The 19,978-nt window shown below is 40.3% G+C and overlaps 1 protein-coding gene across 3 annotated transcripts in view; it reads right to left on the bottom strand.

Moving 5' to 3' along the window:
- The window catches only part of fmnl2a (formin-like 2a), a 53,130-nt gene extending 33,517 nt beyond the window's left edge, over nt 1–19,613 (bottom strand). For 2 of the 3 annotated variants that reach the window (XM_062432450.1, XM_062432451.1), the window contains exons 1-2: nt 19,004–19,613; nt 351–434 (exon numbers count right to left, since the gene is read on the bottom strand). In XM_062432450.1, coding sequence (XP_062288434.1) covers nt 351–434; nt 19,004–19,117 — 198 coding nt within the window. In that variant the 5' untranslated portion in view covers nt 19,118–19,613. The remainder of the gene's footprint in view (nt 1–350; nt 435–19,003) is intronic. The other variant, XM_062432449.1, reaches the window with a different exon arrangement.
- Between the last annotated feature and the right edge of the window lie 365 nt (nt 19,614–19,978).

Genomic DNA, 19,978 nt, shown 5'->3' with positions numbered 1-19,978 from the left:
CTGGCTAACTGAGGTGCTCCCTGCTGCTCCACTTAACCCACTTGACCAGGGAAGTCAGGGCAGTGTGTTAAGACAGAGAAAACCTGCAGGATAAAGGCAGGGCATCAGAGCCTGGATGCTGGGGTCATGACACACAGTAAGACAGACCTTCTCCACGGTCAGAAAAAGCGTAAATTATGTCAACTTTTTCTACTTTATTAAATTGTACAGGAGGCTGATTGATTACCATGTACCTAAGCTTGATTAGTATTTTTTTTTTTTTTTTTTTTTAATAATTGGCAATTATACAGTGACTTGTGTGACAGCAGCTGAAGCAGATCACATCCCACCAATGAGTGACTGATGCCCACCTGATCGCAGATGAGTTCCCATTTCTTCTCGTTGTCGTACTGCCGCAACAGTCGAGCTTTGTCTGGAGGAAGATTCATCGAGTTCTGAAAGAGAGAAAAAACGTCAGAGTTAATTAAATGTGGGTAATGAAATATCATCAGTCACATGAGTCCAGTAAAAACTGACAACCCAGATAACAACAACAAAGCTCATACCCAGGAGGATAGAGATAGTAAGGGGATTGTCCATCATTGAAAAGATACGTTTCTTTGTCTTTTTCAGCAACATCCTGATTTGGCAGAATTCAAAAAGCCATAGTTAAAATTATTAAATACCTTTGTACCACTTGAAACTTAATGTAAGACCCTAATAAATACCTAAAAGACTTGCACCCAGTCTTAATCATCTCCCCACTTGGACATAACCCTCATACTTTTTGTAGATGACTTATAGTAGCCAAAGTGTGGTGCTTTGGCTAATATATCAGCTACTGTAATTGGGTCACAATGGTTTCTTCCTCTTGGGAGCTCTTGGGAGTGTACACATATTATTTATTTCCCAAATGCCCATGGGTTTTCATGTTATGTTGATAACCAATAAACAGAAAAACAGAAATGAAACAAGACTGAGTACTGTTTTTATTCCTTATTTTTTGATGGTTGAGAGCAGAAACAGAGAGGAGACACAGAGAGAGAGGTAAGTAGATGACATTTGTTGCAACATGGTCCCCGGATGAAGCTGAAAAGGTGACATTATGTGGTGTGTAAGTCTCAAACCTGCTGATTTCTCATTAAAAACTGTGAAACTATAAATGAGTATCGGGCAGAAAACATGCAATGTGAAATGTGTTATTACACCATGAAGGAAATGAGACTGTCAATCACTCATTTTTTAGACTACTTCAGCACTAACAGACACAAACTGTCAACAGTAGTGCCTGAGTCAAGTCTACCCCAACCCCAACGTCTCATAGTTGGGGTTGGGGTAGACACATCTTACCTACATTTTTTTCCATTTCCTACAATACACTCATCAACTATATAGCAGCCGCTACTGAGAAAATCCCAAAATACATGCCATGTGAAGTCCTGTAAAGCAGTCTTGTAACACGGTTTTGGGGAAAGTAGGTCTCTCCTTATTGAGAGCTGGGATCCGACACATTGAGGCAGAAAGGAGAAACATGTAAGCTTTGTTGTGTGAGTCAATGCTTTGAACCTGAGAGCCTGACGACCAAGCGTGACCCTGTAATACTAACCAGCATCAAATGAAACCTGCAGTCACTAAACACTGATCTGTTGAGCGAACACCATACAACCAAATGAGAGTGTGAGCGAAAGTGAAGCACAAGAGAAGGTTATGAAAATGTGTCTACGTTATACTTCCAAACATTGTAATTGTTCTTCCTTTCATTAGTCCCCTAATTGCAGAGTAAATAAAATATTTGTCTGGAATGTGTATCGTTCCGGCTGAATTTAATCTGAAACATGTTTTGGTTATCACTCCATGTCTGAAAAACCTCCAATTGTTCAAAACAATGTTACACAACTCCTCTCTTTATCCTGCTTTCTCCACATCTCTCCATCAACATCTGCTTCATGTACCAACACCTCTGCAGTCCTCTGAAGTTTGGTAATTCATAACACAAGCATTGACTCACCCTGCCCTCCTGTAAATTAGAAAAGCTTGAAACAATTAACCAGCATTTAATTGTACCACCTACAGTATGTGGAACACATAACATGTCAGCATAATATGTCAGCAAAAAAATTAAATAAAACCTGTGGCCCAGCTGGAGGTGTCAGCCAGCCAGGACAAACAGAACAACAGACAGAAAACATTATGTGTTGTGACATCAGCCTTTGTCAAATCATTGTTACAAACATCTTGGCAGTTTTTCTATACTTGTTGGTGTAATCCTAAACGGTGGCTCTCCCGACTATACACATCTTTTGCTTATAAAATAAATTATAAATGGTTTTGGGAGAATGTTTTCCACTACTACAAAAGGGAAAAAAATATGTCCATTATGCTGCTACTGCTCAACTTGGGGTTCTTTTTCCCTCTCTGATTTGATGGGCTGGATCATCTATCAGTGTGTGCTCAGCGCTCAGCCTCCACTTTTCCTCCGCTGGATTTTCCAGCAGCGCTCACAGGGGGAGCGAGGGAAAGATGGATGAGGAATATCCTGGGATCAGGCCCGTTTCCATGAGTGAGTAATACAAGGGTAGAGTCAGACACTGACCGAGACGTCCAATCCCCAACTTGCTTTAGATTTTTAAAAATATTTTATTTTTTCAACAGTGTATCTTGGGCTGAGCTATTGATCTACACAAGCATCCATTTTCATTTTTAAAAGAGCACATTTGTGAAAGGAGAAAGACCTGCTGTGAAGGTGGAGGGATATAGATGATATAAAAGAACTAAAAGCTATTGAGAGGAAGATTAATGTAAAGACAAACCATGGCAGATTTGTTCAAATGAGGTTGATCCTGATAACAACAGAATTAACAAAGGCTGAGGACAGAATAGTTATTAGTTTGTAGACTTTTGTTCAAGCTGGTTATTCAATGAAATGATCAAGAAATGCCTTTGCCTTGGTTTGGTCTATTTGCTTTGCTAAATACAATTACCCCAAAGTCAAATGATTTCCTCCACAGGAGTGCCAATGTATTATACCAGGGCTCAAAACAAGCACCAGCCAACAGCCTACAGCTGGTAAAATATGCAAGTAGCTGGTAGATTTGCTTCACTCACTAGCCAAAAAAAACAATGTGAATCTATTGAAAAGCTGGTAAAATTTGAACACTCACTAGTCATACGGCTGGTGGAAAAAAAAGTTCATTTTGAAAGCTGTATCATACCTGGGAATATATATGAGAGGAAACTCAAGAGGTTTACTGTCACTTATGTATTTGGATGCATCAAGATCAATTTGAAGCACAACCGTTTTATTTGGTAAGAACACAGGTTGTAGCCTGCCATGCACTCTCAGCCTCCTCTACAAAAGCCACCAGGAAATTGCATTAGTATTCAGCAGATGCTGCCAGTCGGCTGACTGCAGGGAACTGAGAGTCAGAAGGGATCACCAGACAACAAGAGTTAGTACCAGCTTTCCTTCCCTAAACACATTAAAACACAATTTGATGCCTGAGTAGATACTTGCATTAAATAACAAAAAACCACTAGCAGTCTCACTATATTATCCACAGAATTGCAAATAGGCAAAGCTTTCTACACTTTGTGGATTGCAAGCTCAAATTAAAAAAGGGTAAACCATGAAGTTGTTATTTTTAGATATTGGAGAAGTATTGGCCTGGAAACAAATGAGTTTGTGGGGACTGTGTCAGTGCTCCATCTAGGTGTTGTGCTGCTGCAGACTGTCTGGATGGCTTGCCGAGTGGCTGTGGGTGAACTGAGCTGTGGGCTTCCTGTCTGGTGAGGCTCCAAGTAAAGCAAAGAACCACTTCTACCAGCCTTCACTTCACCCCGATGCTAATGAGCTATGACAGGCACTCAGCCCGCCGAGGTCAGGTTACCCTACGTCTACACCCACACTATTTGTGCATGTGTGTGTTTGTGTGTATTTGTGTTATTAATGGGGTGCTGCTGAGGAGGGTGGGGCAGCTTTCCACCATCACCTGACGCCAGACCACCCTGACAAATACATATTCACCAAGTAGTAAATCCTACAGTAATTAAAGTATTACTGCAATTCGACAGACACAAGCAAAAATATCACATTTCTACAAAAGTAACTGTGCTGGTGTATGTCTCAGTAACAGTATCAGTCTGAAACCAAAAACACTATATAATATATACGTTATATACATTTGTTATGTGAAAACATAATCTGTTACAATCTGAAATGATCTAGTGACAGATGTAATTACATACAGCCCAATTTTGTGCAACATGCTATAAAGAGAAGCAACACATCACATGATAACTGCACCACCCACAGCAGCAGCTTTTCTATCCTCATGTCAGCTGTGTGGAGGTGTTATACCCTTAATAGCAAAAGAAACTTCAGTGTTTCGAGGGGAAGAGTCTGCAGAAGTATCATGCAAACACACAAGCAGCAAACATTAACAACATAACTAGGTCAGGGTGCAACATATATCGTAAGAAACAATGAACAAGCATGAGGAAACGCCCTCCGTGTAGCCAAAAAAATGAAGATTTTTTTTGCCCTGGATGACCAACTCCTTTCTGTGAAAATGTGGAGTTTCAACGCCTCAGTGTCTCTCGCCAACTTAACACTGCCAAACTGACATTTCATCTGCACAGCAGCTGTCACACATCTGTACTGCAAGTCAATGAATTCCTTTCAATGCATTGTGAAAAAGCTGAAGCTGTGAGTTTTAGCTCAAACATGTATGCCATTAATAAGTGATAACGCTGTATGACAGAATTTAAAACATGTTATTACAATAACATGTCACACATTTATCTTGTTTAGGAATTTAACGTCAACTGTTTTTAACATTAACATATTATATTTCAAACACTGATATGTTGGTCAAGATTATTTACAGTAAGGCCCATTCAAAAATGTGTACTTTGAGTCTTGACTTTGGGTTTCGATTCAATGTATGTATGTATTCATTAATAGTGGAATGACCAAAAAAAGATTTTTGTAATATATTATATTCTAAAATCTGTAATTTACTTCATTTAGTTTATTATCCAGCTGTACCACTGGCTAGACTCCACATTTTCATCACAAAAACCACTCTAAGCTACTCTTTTTGGTTTTTGCTTAGTAGAGGTTTCCTTGCAAGGCAGCTAGATTCATGAGATCATGCAAGGATCCATCTTGTCAAGTTGTGCGTTTGGTTTGTGGCCGAACCAAGAGTGGTGTGGACCAATCAGCATCCTATGGGGAACTACTGGCAGTTTTGGGGGTGGTTTAGGTGTGAGGACAGCACGAAGTTAGCCCATGGTTCATCCAATCAACTGCCAAACAGTTCCAAGGACCAGGTTAGAGTATCCACAACATAGTTTAATTACAAAGACCTAGCTAAATGCATGGACAATAAACCTAAACCTTTTTGGATTAAAAAACTGATTACTTATCGCTGCACATTTCAAAAAGCTGCACTTGCTAAATAAGAAAGACCAGAAAAAAACTATTACTCAGCATTTCATGAACTATGCTACAACTGGCGTGTTGTAAAGTCAGACAAAAAGCACCACTCCTGGGCGACATGAAATATTTGTATAGTAGGTTACAGAGCACTCAAGGGCGGTCAACCTTAAAGCTTAAATGTTTAAGAAGTAAATGTTTAAACACAAACTGCCACTCAGTCCAGTGATACATTGTCGTCACTCTGAACTGGAGATTACACACAAGATAATTGTTGAGACTTATTTCATGTTCAGAGACCGGGTATAAGTGAACAGGCTGACATACTAATACAACACAGGATCCCAAAAAACACCTCTATGCAAACTGTATGACATTTTTCTATACAGCTGGGATTTCAATGGCCAGCAATGCCATGAGCACCCATAATCACAGCCACAGATATACACACAAATGGTTGCAAATGGGTTTTGATGACAGGAAAGCTAATTGAAAGGCGTTGCAATCCTTGATGACATGTTGAAAGTTTGCAGTGAGTACCTGTCTCTTGCATGTCTTCATCTCTTCTGTTTACAGCTGCTACTTCTACTTTGGGGTCTCTGTTTTGCAATATTTAAAAACAGTATTTAGCCCAAAAATGCTAAAAAAAAAAAAGTGGGGCAGCTGTTGCTCAGGATTGTTCCCTAATCGCTGGGTTGGTGGTTCGATCGCCGTCTCCTGCTGTCCATCTGAGCAGGGTATCATTACCCATGATGTTAAGGAAAGTGTTTTTTTTTTTTAAATGACACAGCTGGGTTGATGGTTAAGCAGATCAAAGCAGTTATAACGCCTGTGACCTCGGCTAAAGTACCAGGCCAGTGTAAGAGGGTTTTATGTACAATTATGTAACAGTTACCAATATCACTTTATGTTAATGTTTACCTCACATCGGGCCTCAAGGCTCACAAATATGGACAGAATTTATTAATGACCATGTAGCCTTTCATTAAGCAGCTTGAGTCATAAAAAAGGAGTAAAAATAGACAGCTGGCTCAAAGCCCACCAACCACCCGCTACCTTCCAGGAGGTCTGCGGAGGCACGGCCCTCACAGCACAGCTGGCTAGAAAAGTAAACACAGCCCACAAGACAGGCCTACTTCACTTTGGTATCGCTGTGAAAAGATGTAGAGAAAAAAAAAGTATTCTACATTATAACATACATGTCCATTAGTCCATCAAGAGTCTGTGTCACCTCTAAATCAAAACATATAAAGACCTCAAACCAATTCACACAAAAAAAAAAAAAATTAAATTTTAAAGAAATACTTTTGCTGTCCACCCTGTCCCATCTTTACTTTTCTGGATGATCAGGCAGATTATTTCTTACATATTCTTGCGGGAAGTATGTGCAAGTTAAGTGTTGTGAAAGATTTTGAACATTTCTTAATAACATCAGCTGTCTCTGGAGGTCACTGTGATTGATACACAATTACAACTAATGTGTTCATTACGTTATTGCCTTTGTGCATTGTTGTTTCCGCTCTTATGCATGATCAAAACACCCTACTGCACATGCTCAGTATACAGTATTACAAACTTGAGTGTGCTGGAAAAAAACTACAATATAGTAGTTCTACACCACTTAGCGTTCCTAAAGAGTGAAGTGATTGGCAAGTCGTATTTACAGTGTGTGCTTTTGCAATTTCGACTTGACTGCACTCAACAAAGGGGTAAATAGAAAACACAGCTGTTTTTATTGGGAATAAAGTTGAAGATATGATTTATGGACAAAATCATATGAATCAAAGTCAAAACTTGGAGACGAAAGTGATGAGGTTGGTTTTTTTAATCAATTTGTTCATCGTTACAGTCGACTTGCTCCAGCAAGAAACTCAAAACTATGTTACCATGCTAAGAAAACCAAACTTTCTGGAATGCAGTTTAGTGATTTAAAACCCCAACGATATTGCCTAACTGTGTTGAACTCAACTGATGTGCTCATTATACATAAGATACAGAAACTGACAAAAGTGTGTGGCGCAGTGCCTCTCAGCCTCCTCTCAGATATGTTGCAGAGCAGGGATTGATTTGTCCTCAGAGACTTGAGCTGAAATTAGTTTGAGACACGCCCACGCTCTCCTCTCTACTTTGTTCCCTGCTAATGCACCACGACCCCAAACAAGTCCAATCTGTCGGACTGAGCCAACGGATCCGACATTACGTGATCCAAATCATCAGGACTGTTATATCATACCATTAAATCAAACTAACGACCTTAACAGATCACATCACTTGCGAATACCCAGTTTGCATCATTCAAAGCAATGTTCCAACCTCTAATTCATGCTGCATGCCACAACAAGAAAACCTCTGACTCCATCATGTATTGACGACTAGTCATAGCAGATATTTAAAAATTGCTCAATACTATGGAAGTGAGCGGATGCTGTGTTGTTCCCTTGCAATTCTTGCTTTATCAGTCACAGAGGTGTCAAATATTTTTAAAGCATTCACACAGTTGTAATGAGGTTAGGGCTGCAGGCTAGTCTCAGAGGTGTGTCACAACAGTATGTGACACACTGCATGTAAATCTTATATTCCAGTTCTATCTGTTTTTAGTTTCCCTACAGGGAAGCAGAGGAGCCCTTCAGCTCCAAACTATATGGATCAAATCTGTCATAAACATGGAGGCTGTGAGGAACAGCATCAGGGTGAAAGGAGCAGGAGAGCCCTGAGGCATGTGCTATCCAAACTGAGCTGTCCTCCTCTCATTAGCACAGCGTGCAACTGTAATCCTCAGTGTTCTCTGGGGGCACAGGTGTCCCCTGTCTGTCCTCAGATTAGCTTTGTAATCCCCGGGACCCCCTGCCATGGCTCAGCAGCCTCCTTCATCAGGACAGTAGTGTTTATATTTTTAAAGCTGTTTGCTGGAATGCCAGTCGACCAAATGGGGAGTTCAAACTTTGGAGCATGGCTTCTAATTTTTCCACCCAATAAAAGCACATTCCAATGAAATTCCTTTCATTTACTCCAGTAATGTATGATGTTACATACTGTACCTAATAGTCTGCTACTGTGTGAAACCTTGGTAACACTTTATTTTACACATCTTCAGTTTTTTACTAGTTTTCTGATTAATTTCATTCAATTAATTTTACAAAATTTTACAAAGAGTTTGGTGCAAATGATAAACATTATGAGAAAAAACTGAAGAAAAAAATGTTTACTTGGTAAGTGCCAATTCATTATATTTAAAGTTGTTAATTAACAAATTAACAATTCTTTAACTGACATGAAACACTTTTCAGTGTGTAGTTTTGTGTGTCAAAATAAAAATTACATTGTTTCTTAAAAACTATAACGAGCATGTTTCCTTTATACAATTGAACTAGATGACCCTGTAAAGGAAATGTCCTAGAAGTAGCAGTTACACAGCAGCTACTTATGGGTTAATATTGAAAAAACAAACAAGCTGATACACTATGCTTATATATTTTCTGACACAGAAAACTACATACTAAAAATATTTTTGCAAATTAACAACTATGAATGAACCCAACACTTTTTTCTGACAAATCTCTTCATTTGTACCAAACTGCACCACCTTTTCTGTAAAATGTCCTAAAAATCATATGCTTGCAAATGACTCAATAAGAAATTAGTGTGAAATTAGGGGAACTGTAAAAGAAAGCGTTATCAAAACTTTACATTTACCAAGACGAGCTCTGGAGTGTATAGGCTACCAGCTATTCAGGGTGAGATCTCACCTTATTGTTGTAAATTTGTCCTCACTGTGCCAAATGTCATCAAACTACTTTCTGAAACACTGAGTGCAATATGACATCAACTATTATAGTACAGCAGCTGCGAGTGGGAGGAATCCAATTTTACTTCCTCTGGGCAAAATATTAAAAGTTTAAAGCCAAGGTGTCAATGTAACTCCAGGAAAACAATAAAAAGTCTCTAACACTTATTTGGAAGTGTTGTGGACATACATATAGGTATATATACATAAATATGCTGCAAAAAAGGCCAGTGCAGTGTTTACATTGTGGCTAGAATCACTTTGGCTCGATGCAGAAAGGCTTTCAAGCTGGACGTTATCCAAATGCCGGAAACATTATGGAGACGGTCTGGAGCAGCAGGAAGTTGTCCAAATAAAACAAGTGATACATGAACACAGAGGAGCTCTGGCCAGGCCAGATGTTGGGTTGCGAAAGTGTGGGGACTGAGGTGGAGTCCCCGTTCTTGTTCCAGCATACAAATAACATGAATCAGAAAAGCTGTTTGTCTTAAACATAAACAACTGCTCGATGGAGTCTAAGTGCAGCGGGTTATAGAATGAAATCATCACTTTACTTGAAATGTGTTATATAATGTTTGAAGAAAACACCTACAGAAAAAAAGTTTCATTGCTTTAGCATGTGGCAGTGGGATGAACACAGTCACAAACGGGAAGCTTGGATCTTTGAGCTCACCAAAAAGGAGGCTGACTAATTTAATGCTGCTGCTAAGTATAATCCTTCAGAGCTTTTAATCCTCGTCTTCTTTTAACTTCCCAACATATGCAACCACACACTCACAGGCAAAGTTTGTATGTAAAGTACCTACTTATATTTCTAAGTTGTGACAATGGTTCTATGACCAAAACATTCATTCATTTTGGATATTTACAATATTGATCCTTGTTTGCATCGGAGGAATCTCGTCAAGTTTTACGTTGTTGTGGCATTTTTTTTGTTATGGGAAAGTTTTCATGTGGCACATTATTTCATCAGCTTTGTCACACTGGAATTGTCTCTGTGGAGCGATATTTCTCCTCCTCCTCCTCTGTCTGCTTATAAGCCATAATCAAACTAATTTCCCATTAAAAGAAAATAAAACAAAGGTTTTTGTCTTAGAACAATACAACAGTAGAATAAGTGTAGAGATCAGCACAACAGTGCAAAATAAAACTTTAAAAGATTGTTTAAAGTCTGCTTTTAAAAGAATTTTCTGGTTATTTCCTAACCTCACATAACAGGCATCACAATAAAAGAAATATTATCCGTGGCAACATGAGATAATTACAGATTCTGAACTATTTTAGAGGAAAATATTTTTCTTTAATGTGGTCTGGCTTCTTGTCACACATAAATGTCAGCACACAAACTGAAAGCTTTGTGCTTTCTGTTTGGTTTCTCTAATATGGAAAATTATCCAACAATCCCCTGCTGGTGTTTCTAGATATCAAATTATTACACTCCAGCATTTCCTGTAGTAACAGTAATCAGTTTTAACACCTAACGTTAAGCAGACCAAATCTTCCAACTTCCAACAATTTACATCAGTAAAGTGATTCTTTACTTCCGCCTCTGATGCAAAGTGACAAGCTTGGTCTCTTTTTTGATTTATCTGTGCACTGAAATGGTTTTGGCAGCCCTGCTAACATCTCTGACAGAGCTGTGGGATCAACTCCACTTAAAGATAAACGCATGATTAAAAAACCCAAACACAGCAGTCTCTCCGCAGTCATTTCTCTTTCTTCCCTCTGAAAAGATAAACTACAGGCACTCGCCGCCAAAATGTGCATCTATATTGATCAATCTTAAAAAGCTGAACGGTAGTTTGATCATCTGCAAACACATATCAACTTGAATTTGGTCTGCTAACTTTGAAAACAATATCACAAATTCTCAATCAACAAAAACAAAAACTGCAAATGGCCTCTGGGTACAATGTGGATGCCAAGCACTTTTTAACATGATTTTAAAAATGTTTACCCTTAAAGCTGAAGAGTTGTACTGACTGAACTTATTCTCTTCCTTATCCTCTTATAAGATTATCCAAACTTCCTGTATTGTGAGTGATGAGCCAGTCTACTCTGGGATTTTGATGGAAAATAATCTGCTCACCTATAGCTTTGAATGTGTGCTCCTGGGATAATAAATCCTGTTTTTGGATACATTTTGTAGGTAAACAATTTAAAAATGTGTTTTTATCAAACTTGTAATTGCAGTTCAATAGACAGACACTCTAAATAAAAAGAGCTTCAGTGATTTGTTGATGAATCGATTCATCAATTGGCAGAAAATTGACTTTTTTTGATAACATAATAATCTATGAGTTTTGGGCTGCTCGACAAACAAGATATTTAAAGATGTAACCTTTGATTCTGGGAAATTATAACTGGCATTTACACCATTTAACAGAAAAAGATCACAGGAAAACAATCAACAGATTGAGCAATAATGAAAACAAGTATTAGTTGCAGTTTTACTGGAATTACTCATCTTAACTCTAAACCATGGGTCTGACTGATTTCATGTGGGGGGTCTGGTGTGAGAGACGCATCTTCTGTTCAGTAAAGCCTGAAACAACAGACTGCTGCATTGTCTGAAGCTGTGATGGGGCCTATATCAAACCCTGGCAAAAAGCACTAAACTACATTCAAATGCAACAGGACCTCCCATTCTGCTCTGCAGATGTTAATTCTGGCAAGTTGTTGCCCGACAAAACCTGCCTTTCTGACTCTGTCAGCTACAAAAGCTAGCATATGTCACAAGAAAAAAAACATTCAAAGAAGTGATGCTATCTTAGAATAAACTGCTGAGCTGTTTCAACAATCAAAATATTAGACTTGTTCTGTCTGCACATTTCCTTCATTTGGAGGGAAAAAAACATAATGTTGATATTGTACAAGGCTGCAAATAGGCTGCAAAAAGGCCAAATATGGACAACATGTACTAACAACTTCAAAATGTCAGCTGATAGACCACAAGTCCACACCATAACACAGGTTTCACAAATCCACATTATTCAGTTCCAGGCTACATCAACAGATGAAACCGAGCCTGACATCAAACTGTACACATACCCCAAACAGCTCAAGGCTCCAAAAAGATAATGACAACAACATCAATGTCAAATGATAAAGCTGACCCCGAAGCCACAACACAACACCAATTTATCAGAATGACACCGACATGTGAAGGCTTTTCTAGATTTTGTATCTGACCAGGTTCAATACCACAAGCATAAACAGTTCAAAACAAAAACACCCACCCACTCTTGCACAGCACTGTGGCCAAACCGTTTGGCTTTATAATGCAGCTGCCGCCTTGGAGCCTGGACAGATCCTGACCATAGTGCACTTCACCACAGAGCTGTGACTCTCCTTTTCTTTTGTGTGAACCGGGTCGGTCCTGCTGGACAAGTCTGGCAACTCGCTGTGACCAACATAAAAGAACCAGACCAGGCTTTTTCCAAGCTACGTCATCTTACACCTGCTCCTTATGCCGGAAGACCTACAGCAGATACGTGTGTGGCCAAATACAGGGGTGCATCCAAAACTAAAGGCTGACTCCTCTGACTAACATCACATTTATAACATTTCTCTTTCTGTCAAAACATTTTATTTCTTACTTATAGCTGGCATTCAGTAGAAAAAAACATCTACTGGTCTTGCTAATAAAGAGAAAAGGCACCACTCCAAAGACTCATCTTATTAATCCAGCACTCAAACAAGGGTCATTGGGTATAAATAAACATGCTCATACTAAAAAACCCACTGAAAGCTTAAGTTTACATTTTGTAATGTTGTTTTGCTTGGCCAGTACCATGCGCAGTGCCTGCTGCCCACACAGCAGAGCAGAAAACAAACCACCCCCAAATGTGCCGATGTCAAAACTGCACTGAGAACAACAATACTGAAAGTGGGCCCGGTGGATTCAACTCCACAATGCCTGTTCCCACATAATCAGCTGACCCGCTGCCAGTCAAGCAAGATGCCTCCAGGCTCTGCTTCAGGGTTTTGAGCAGCACATTTATCGCTAAACGCAGCAGCACCTCACATCCCCTCCAAGAGGCTGCATAGGCCAGCGCGCTGGCTGCTGGATCTCATGGTTCCCCAAAGCAATTCATGCTCAGCTCTGTTACTGCTAATTGGTGGATGAGCATCCTAGGGCTCAAACACACATGCCCATATACAAGCATGTACGCACACACATGGGTATGTGGGGTGGCCTCTCGCAGCCTGCCGGGTCTGGGTCTAATGCCAGGCTCAGTCTCGGGCTCTCCACAGAATAAAGAGCAGCTCTGTTCGCCTGTCCTGCTGCACGGGATTCAGCCACTGGTCACCCTCTGCTCCTCAGACAATACCCATTGTTCTGCTCTTTAATGAAGAAGAGTCGATATGGAAAAGCTAGGAGGGCTAGCTTAGTCATTTCCTAGGTGCCTTGTGCAAGTGTCAGAGATGGATGGGCCGCTGTCATCGCACAAGGGTTAAAAAGTAGCTAACACAGGGACACAAATGACAACAAACTGACTCAAACATCTACTATTGTACATATACTGAATTAAAATGTAATCATTTTTTAAAAAGGTACATCTTTTCTACAACAACACCAAGTTTGAAACAATGACAAAGCAATTGATTATCATCAGTAAAACCAAAACAATGAACTATAAAGCTCCATCAAGCTGAGCGAATTTGACCCATTGCTCAAATCGTGATATTGATTAGTGTGGCTTTAAATACACTTTCAGCATTATTTTAAAATTCTGTTCACTTCAATAGAGTTGAAAACTTCTGGGACATGTTTCAGGTTGTAGGAAAGCATGGCCAGCTTGGACCAGTCAGTGTGACAAATTAGACTTGGGCTGAACATGAAGGCTACTCAAGTGATTAATCTAGGGAGTAGATTTCAGATGCAGCGCCTCACAGCACAAATAACAGCAGTTCGTGGCGCTTCGGCAGCCTTTAAACAAAGCAGCTTACATGTAATCTGGGCAGACTACTGTGAAGTGCAGCTACAACAACAGCTAAGTCCCCATATGGCATTTAAACAAATAATGGCCGTATATCTACGAGCGAAGTGTACAGTAAACTGGATGTGGGTGCGATATAATTTGATATCAACTCTGTGGTTAGCTGAGGCAGAGGAGCAGACATGAGTCCTGAGCTACATTCCTGTTACACAGAGTCATTTTCCTGTGGTTCAGCATGAAGCATATAGACCGGCTCATACTGCACATGTGACTCACAAAGATTGATTGCAGTCATTTCACATGCTTTCAGCCAGTATGCACTTATAAACCGAGAGACCAAAATGCCACTGTGAAGCTTTGCTCGTACCCTCTAATGGTTGGCTAAATGATAATCTTGGATTGATTGGACAATTACTGCGGGGTAAATTGATCTACCAGGACGTTGATATGATGAGCCGTAAAGTATCCTCACTGTGTTGTGCTGTGCAGAGTAAACATCAGGAGGGCTGTCCTAATGCTGGCTTATTATCATGTGCGAGCCATCTTCTTCTTGAGGACTTATGTCAACGATACTATGGCAACCACAAGAGCTATGCAGACTTGTAACATGTTTCCAGGAGTAACTACGGAGACATTTTACCCTTGATGCAGTGTGGGAAACCTAATCCTAACATTCACAAGACATACAAAGTAAAGAGCAGACCTTACATTTAAATGCCCATTGAAAAATGTGTAAACAGTACTATAAATACCTGTGAATCTATCTCCCTTCAGTACTTTAAACAACAGATATTTGGGTTTAAATTACACCCCACTTCACGGCCAAGGTCACATGTGAATAAGCCTCTCTTATCATGGCAGAGGCCTTGCATTACAATTAGCCTATTTCCAAGATCAGCCTGTGGCTCCGGGGATTCATGAGACAGAGACTTCAATGGGAGGTTTTCATTTAGAAGAAACTGCCGAGTCAGACAGCAGCAAACACTGACTTCTTCATGGAATCCTACACAGCTAGATCAACATATGTGATCAGTAAAAACTGAAACTGAACTAAAAAATCAGACTTAGTACTAACTTGACATGAAATAATCTCCCCGCTTAAAGACAAAAAAACAAGTAAATGTCAAAGTGATTCAATTATTTCCTATTTGGGACCTGAGGTAGCCAACACCAAAGGAATGATTAGTCGATAAATCAATTTAGTCGACTGCCAGAAAATTAATGCTAGATATTTGCTGGTTCCAGCTACAAAAATCTGATGATCTGATGCTTTTCTTTATCATAAATGATACTAACCTGAATATCTTTGGTTTTTGGACTGTTGAGACAAAACAAGACATTTGAAAATGTCACCTTTAAGTACTGATATCCACCATCAATACATTAAAGTGTGGACCAGAATCTATCAATTAGCAAACTGCAAAGTATCTAGAGATGGGATGAAATGTTTGTTCAGGTTCTCACTCTTCTTGTTTATTTATATATCAATCAGATATTTCTGCTACTGGTTAAAGTGAGAGAATCAGTCCATCAAACTTTGGAGAATTCGAAGTAAACAACACAAGCAAATATTATTTGTAGCTCTAAGAATCAAATTACTTAATTAGTTCTTACTGTAGGAATTAGCTTAATTTTATATGTGCAGTCTGCTTTCACAGCACACAGCATGGACCCAAATTCAAACTCTGCATGTCCTCTTGATAAGAGGTTCCAAGGTTCCAAGGTTCCAAGGCGAGTGCTTGAATGTGGCCCCACACAGCACAAGCCTTTAATCCAGTAACGGTTCCCTAATGTGATCCAAGGCTTGTCTGTTGATCAAACCTATTAGGAGTGGCAGGCAAACAGTTACTGCTACTCTTTTACCAAAAATGTTGAGGAAAGATGACAGTGGTGCATCAAAACTAGAACATGAAGAATTGTATAACAAAAATTGGTTGTATTTTTCATTAATGATTCACCAGCCGAATACGTTAATCAAAGCATTGTGGGTGTAAAGCTTTTTATCTGCAACGATTAATGTGTGATCAAAAATGATTAATGAGTAGGTGAAAGGACAGTTAATCAGTAGCCAAGTGCACTTACATTGGGATTCGTCATAAACACGTTAAGATGCTAAGAAGCATGACGAGGTATCGTTCTAATCATCTGCTATTCAAACTAAAGTGAGATCATCATCATGTTCTCACCTGGCATTGACAATGATCACAAGTGGACAGCTTTAAGTACAAGTGTGAATGCACCCAAGAATCATTTAGGACACATTGAAATCCAATCGCTCAGATCACACTCAGAGATAGTCTGTGCCACATATGGCCACATTCTTTAACAGTGTGTATGCGAATGTCTCTTGGGCCACATTGAAGGGCAGCAGGATTACATACTCGTTAGCTCGTTGACAGTGTCACATTAAAATGCAAAACAACAAGAAGAAACCCCAACGACGCAAAATAGATTCTTGTGGATAGCAAACACATGAAGCACACTGTCTGATTTCCATTTCAGCTACAGAGTTTTGATTTTGCCTGCACACCAAGGTCTTTCCAAACTTTTTCTTCTGCTTTTAAAAAGGTGTAGTGTGTAACGTTTATGACAGCGAGCAGAACTGACACGGCTGGAATGGAATATAATATTCATAAGTATGTGTTGATTTGTGGGTAATCCCATTAAAATGAGAATCATTGCATTTCTGTTACCTAAGTATGAGCCCTTTGTATCTGCATAGATAGCACTTAAGTTGCATTGTTTCTACAGTAGCCCAAAATGTTCAAACCTAACACTGGCTCTAGAGAGGGCTTTTCACCTTTTTTCGTGATTTTCGCGCCCCACCATTTGGTCTTCACAAAGAGAAATGATGTAAGTGGAATGTCTGCTGAGCAAAGTGAGATCCAATCACAAGTGGTCAAACAAGACGCATTCTAACGCCAGGTGTGAAGTGACATACTTGCGATCGGATCACCTGAGATGCATGTTAACACCAGGTGTGAACAGTGCCACTCATTCAACCAATCAATAGAATAAACTGCCATCAGGCATGGCTGAGGCACGTTAAGATTTAACTGGCAGTAAATAGGGCTAAATGCTGTGATTATGGCACTAAATTCTTCTAATGCTGGAGGGCTTCCATCCAAGTATTAAGGCATCATTCTGGCAGCAGGCAGGAGGCAGGAGGAAGAAGGGGAGTGGGAGAGTTCCTAACATGCTATGAGAATAGGGTTTTCTGACAGCCAGCCCACGAAATTCTCCCCTATTCCTCGAGTGAGACAGGTAGATTTCATTTCTGGGACACATAATGAGAATAAGTTCTGTAAACCAGCAACCTTTGAACCCTCATCATTGTGATCCTTGACATTTACCACTGCTTATAAACCCCATTGATGCTCAGTGATAGGCAATACTAAAATCAGACATGATTAAGAAGACCCAAATCCCTCAGCGAGTGTGACGTCAAACTTCATCTACCCCAGTCTTCTGCCTCCAGCACTGAATCGGATTCATCTGTGTCTGACAAGCAGCTATCACACCCCGACACAACCGTGACACACAGTGATTTGACTCCCACCTACACTTGATCCGCTTTTTGTAATGTGCTTACAGGTTAAAATATCTGTGCCGCTAACCTGAAAACACACAAAAAAGGATAGATCTGTGCGTCAGAAAAAAAAAAACCTATCCTCATCTCCAAGTTTACAATCATAAAGAAGCAGTATGCTGAAGCCACATTCCTTTTGCTGGGGAGCTAATGTGTATGAGAGCAGTAAGCCAGGCGACAATCACGTTTGACCCACATTTTTCAAGCTCTCAAATTTCACCCTAAACTGCCGAACTTCACTGTTCTTCTATTTAGGCCTCTATATGCTCACTGGAGAGAAATGGAAACTCTCAAAGGGTGATTCTTTTTTACCATCATGGTCTACAAAGTCATGTTTATGGCACAAGAAAACATACTGAATGAGGCTATAAACCAATCAACATACTGGTGATGGCAGTTTTAACACTTAACTCATAATTTATAGGCTATTTGTGCATCTTTTTGTGCCATTTTTTTATGTCTGTTATCATTCATAAAAGTAGAACGTAAGCATATTTTTTTCTGCGCTATTTCTTAGGGACCTCTCTTAAACACCTGGCATGTCTGGTGTTCATTTTACAGGTAGCAGAACTGTCAGCAGACGCTGCACTTTGACACTTTATGATGTGACGGATGTTTCAAAAGGACTTGGCACGCTGGGTACTTATACAGCTTCCAAGTAGTAAGCTAGAGCCTGAACTCATAAAAGTAGGGGCGAAAGGGACAGCCATAAAACCCATAATTTGCTGTTATGATTGCAGGTGTCTCATGTGATAACATTTGGAAATGTAGAAGCATTGATGTTGCCAAAACCAAAGACTACATTACAAACATTCAGTATCCTGAATTTAGAGCAGGGGAGCCAAAATGGGATGTTTGATGTGGTTTAACATGATAGTTAAAAATAAATAAGAAAGTTAAAATGCTGGCTGATATTTTCAGATACTTCAAAGGCAAACTTGTTGAGTTGTACTAGACTGACTTGAGTTGAGTTCAATATGCTCCCATGCCTGCTACAACTTAACTTTGATCAGGATAAAAGATTGGGAAAATGTCTCCTAACTCTGAAATGTGTAAGGCAACAGATGCTGATATATACCTCTGACACAAGTAAACAAGCCTCTTTTTTTTGTTGGAATGTCCCTTTTTTTCTCAACAATGGAGCAGGCGTTTTAGACAAACAGGGGGTCCAACCTACACACAGCTGTCCCCGTCCCGGGACCCTGAAGCATGGAGGGAACAAAGAGCAAGCAGATGCAAACGGGTTTTTTTTTTTTTTTGTGACCGCTTACCAAAACGATGGCAAATCTTTCCTCCAGTTCACCTGGCTCCGGCATGGGGAGTTTTAGAGGCATGTTGTGTCCTCTGAAATCAGTGTGCTGGTCCATGCTCCCTGCGTTCCCCATGTTTCCTCCGCTGCGCTTTCACACCAACAAGTACAACTCTCCCCCCTCCACCTCCTCCACCTCCAGCTCCTTCCCTGCCTCGTCCACTTCACAAAAATCTCCGCACGGCGAAAACAAATCTAAAATATCCCGCACGCTGTTGGTGTTTTGCTCCTTGCAGGTTTCTCCAGGTCACTTCTTCAGCATGAAGTGCGTGTGAGGGTCCGAGCAGCAGCGGTGGCAGTAGAGCTCCTGGTGAGGCATTTTCACGGCAGAATGAGGAGACCTGGGAAACTTGACTCGATCCACACACGGACCTTCTTTCGCTGTTATCCGTATCTTGCACAATTTCGGCTCCACTCCCAGTCGGTAGTAATGACGACGAGCATGATTCACGTTTTACAATCCCCCCCCCCCGTGTGTTAGTAGTGAGTGATCGGACCTGGCTTGACTAATCCCTCCGTTGCTGATCGGATAGTTAAGGAGGAGAGGAGGGGGTTTCTCCCTCTCACATACACACACACACACGACCCGCGGCTGTACACACTCTCATCCCTCCCCACAATGAGCCCTTTCAGGCACAAGCCTCCCACTTCTTCTTGGGGCGTAGCTCCCAAAAGCCGTAGCCAAGGAGATGATATTTTCTGTGTTGCATTGTGGTACTTTGAGTCCATTGTAAATTGGGGAACAAACTTGGGGCCATTGAGACCCCCCCCCCCCCCCCCCCTTATAGGCCCCTGAGCAGAAGACCCCTGCAGGCAGTTTATAGGGTTGATTAAAGGAGCTCTACAAAGTCAATACATTAGATTTTTTTTACAAACTTGATCTTACACCTCCAAACCTCTACTTGCAATTGTTTAACATAACTGAAATGTATCTTAC

The sequence above is a fragment of the Scomber scombrus genome, chromosome 13 (genome assembly GCF_963691925.1).
Source record: "Scomber scombrus chromosome 13, fScoSco1.1, whole genome shotgun sequence".
NCBI lineage: Eukaryota > Metazoa > Chordata > Actinopteri > Scombriformes > Scombridae > Scomber > Scomber scombrus.
This window is presented reverse-complemented; position numbering and strand designations above follow the sequence as displayed.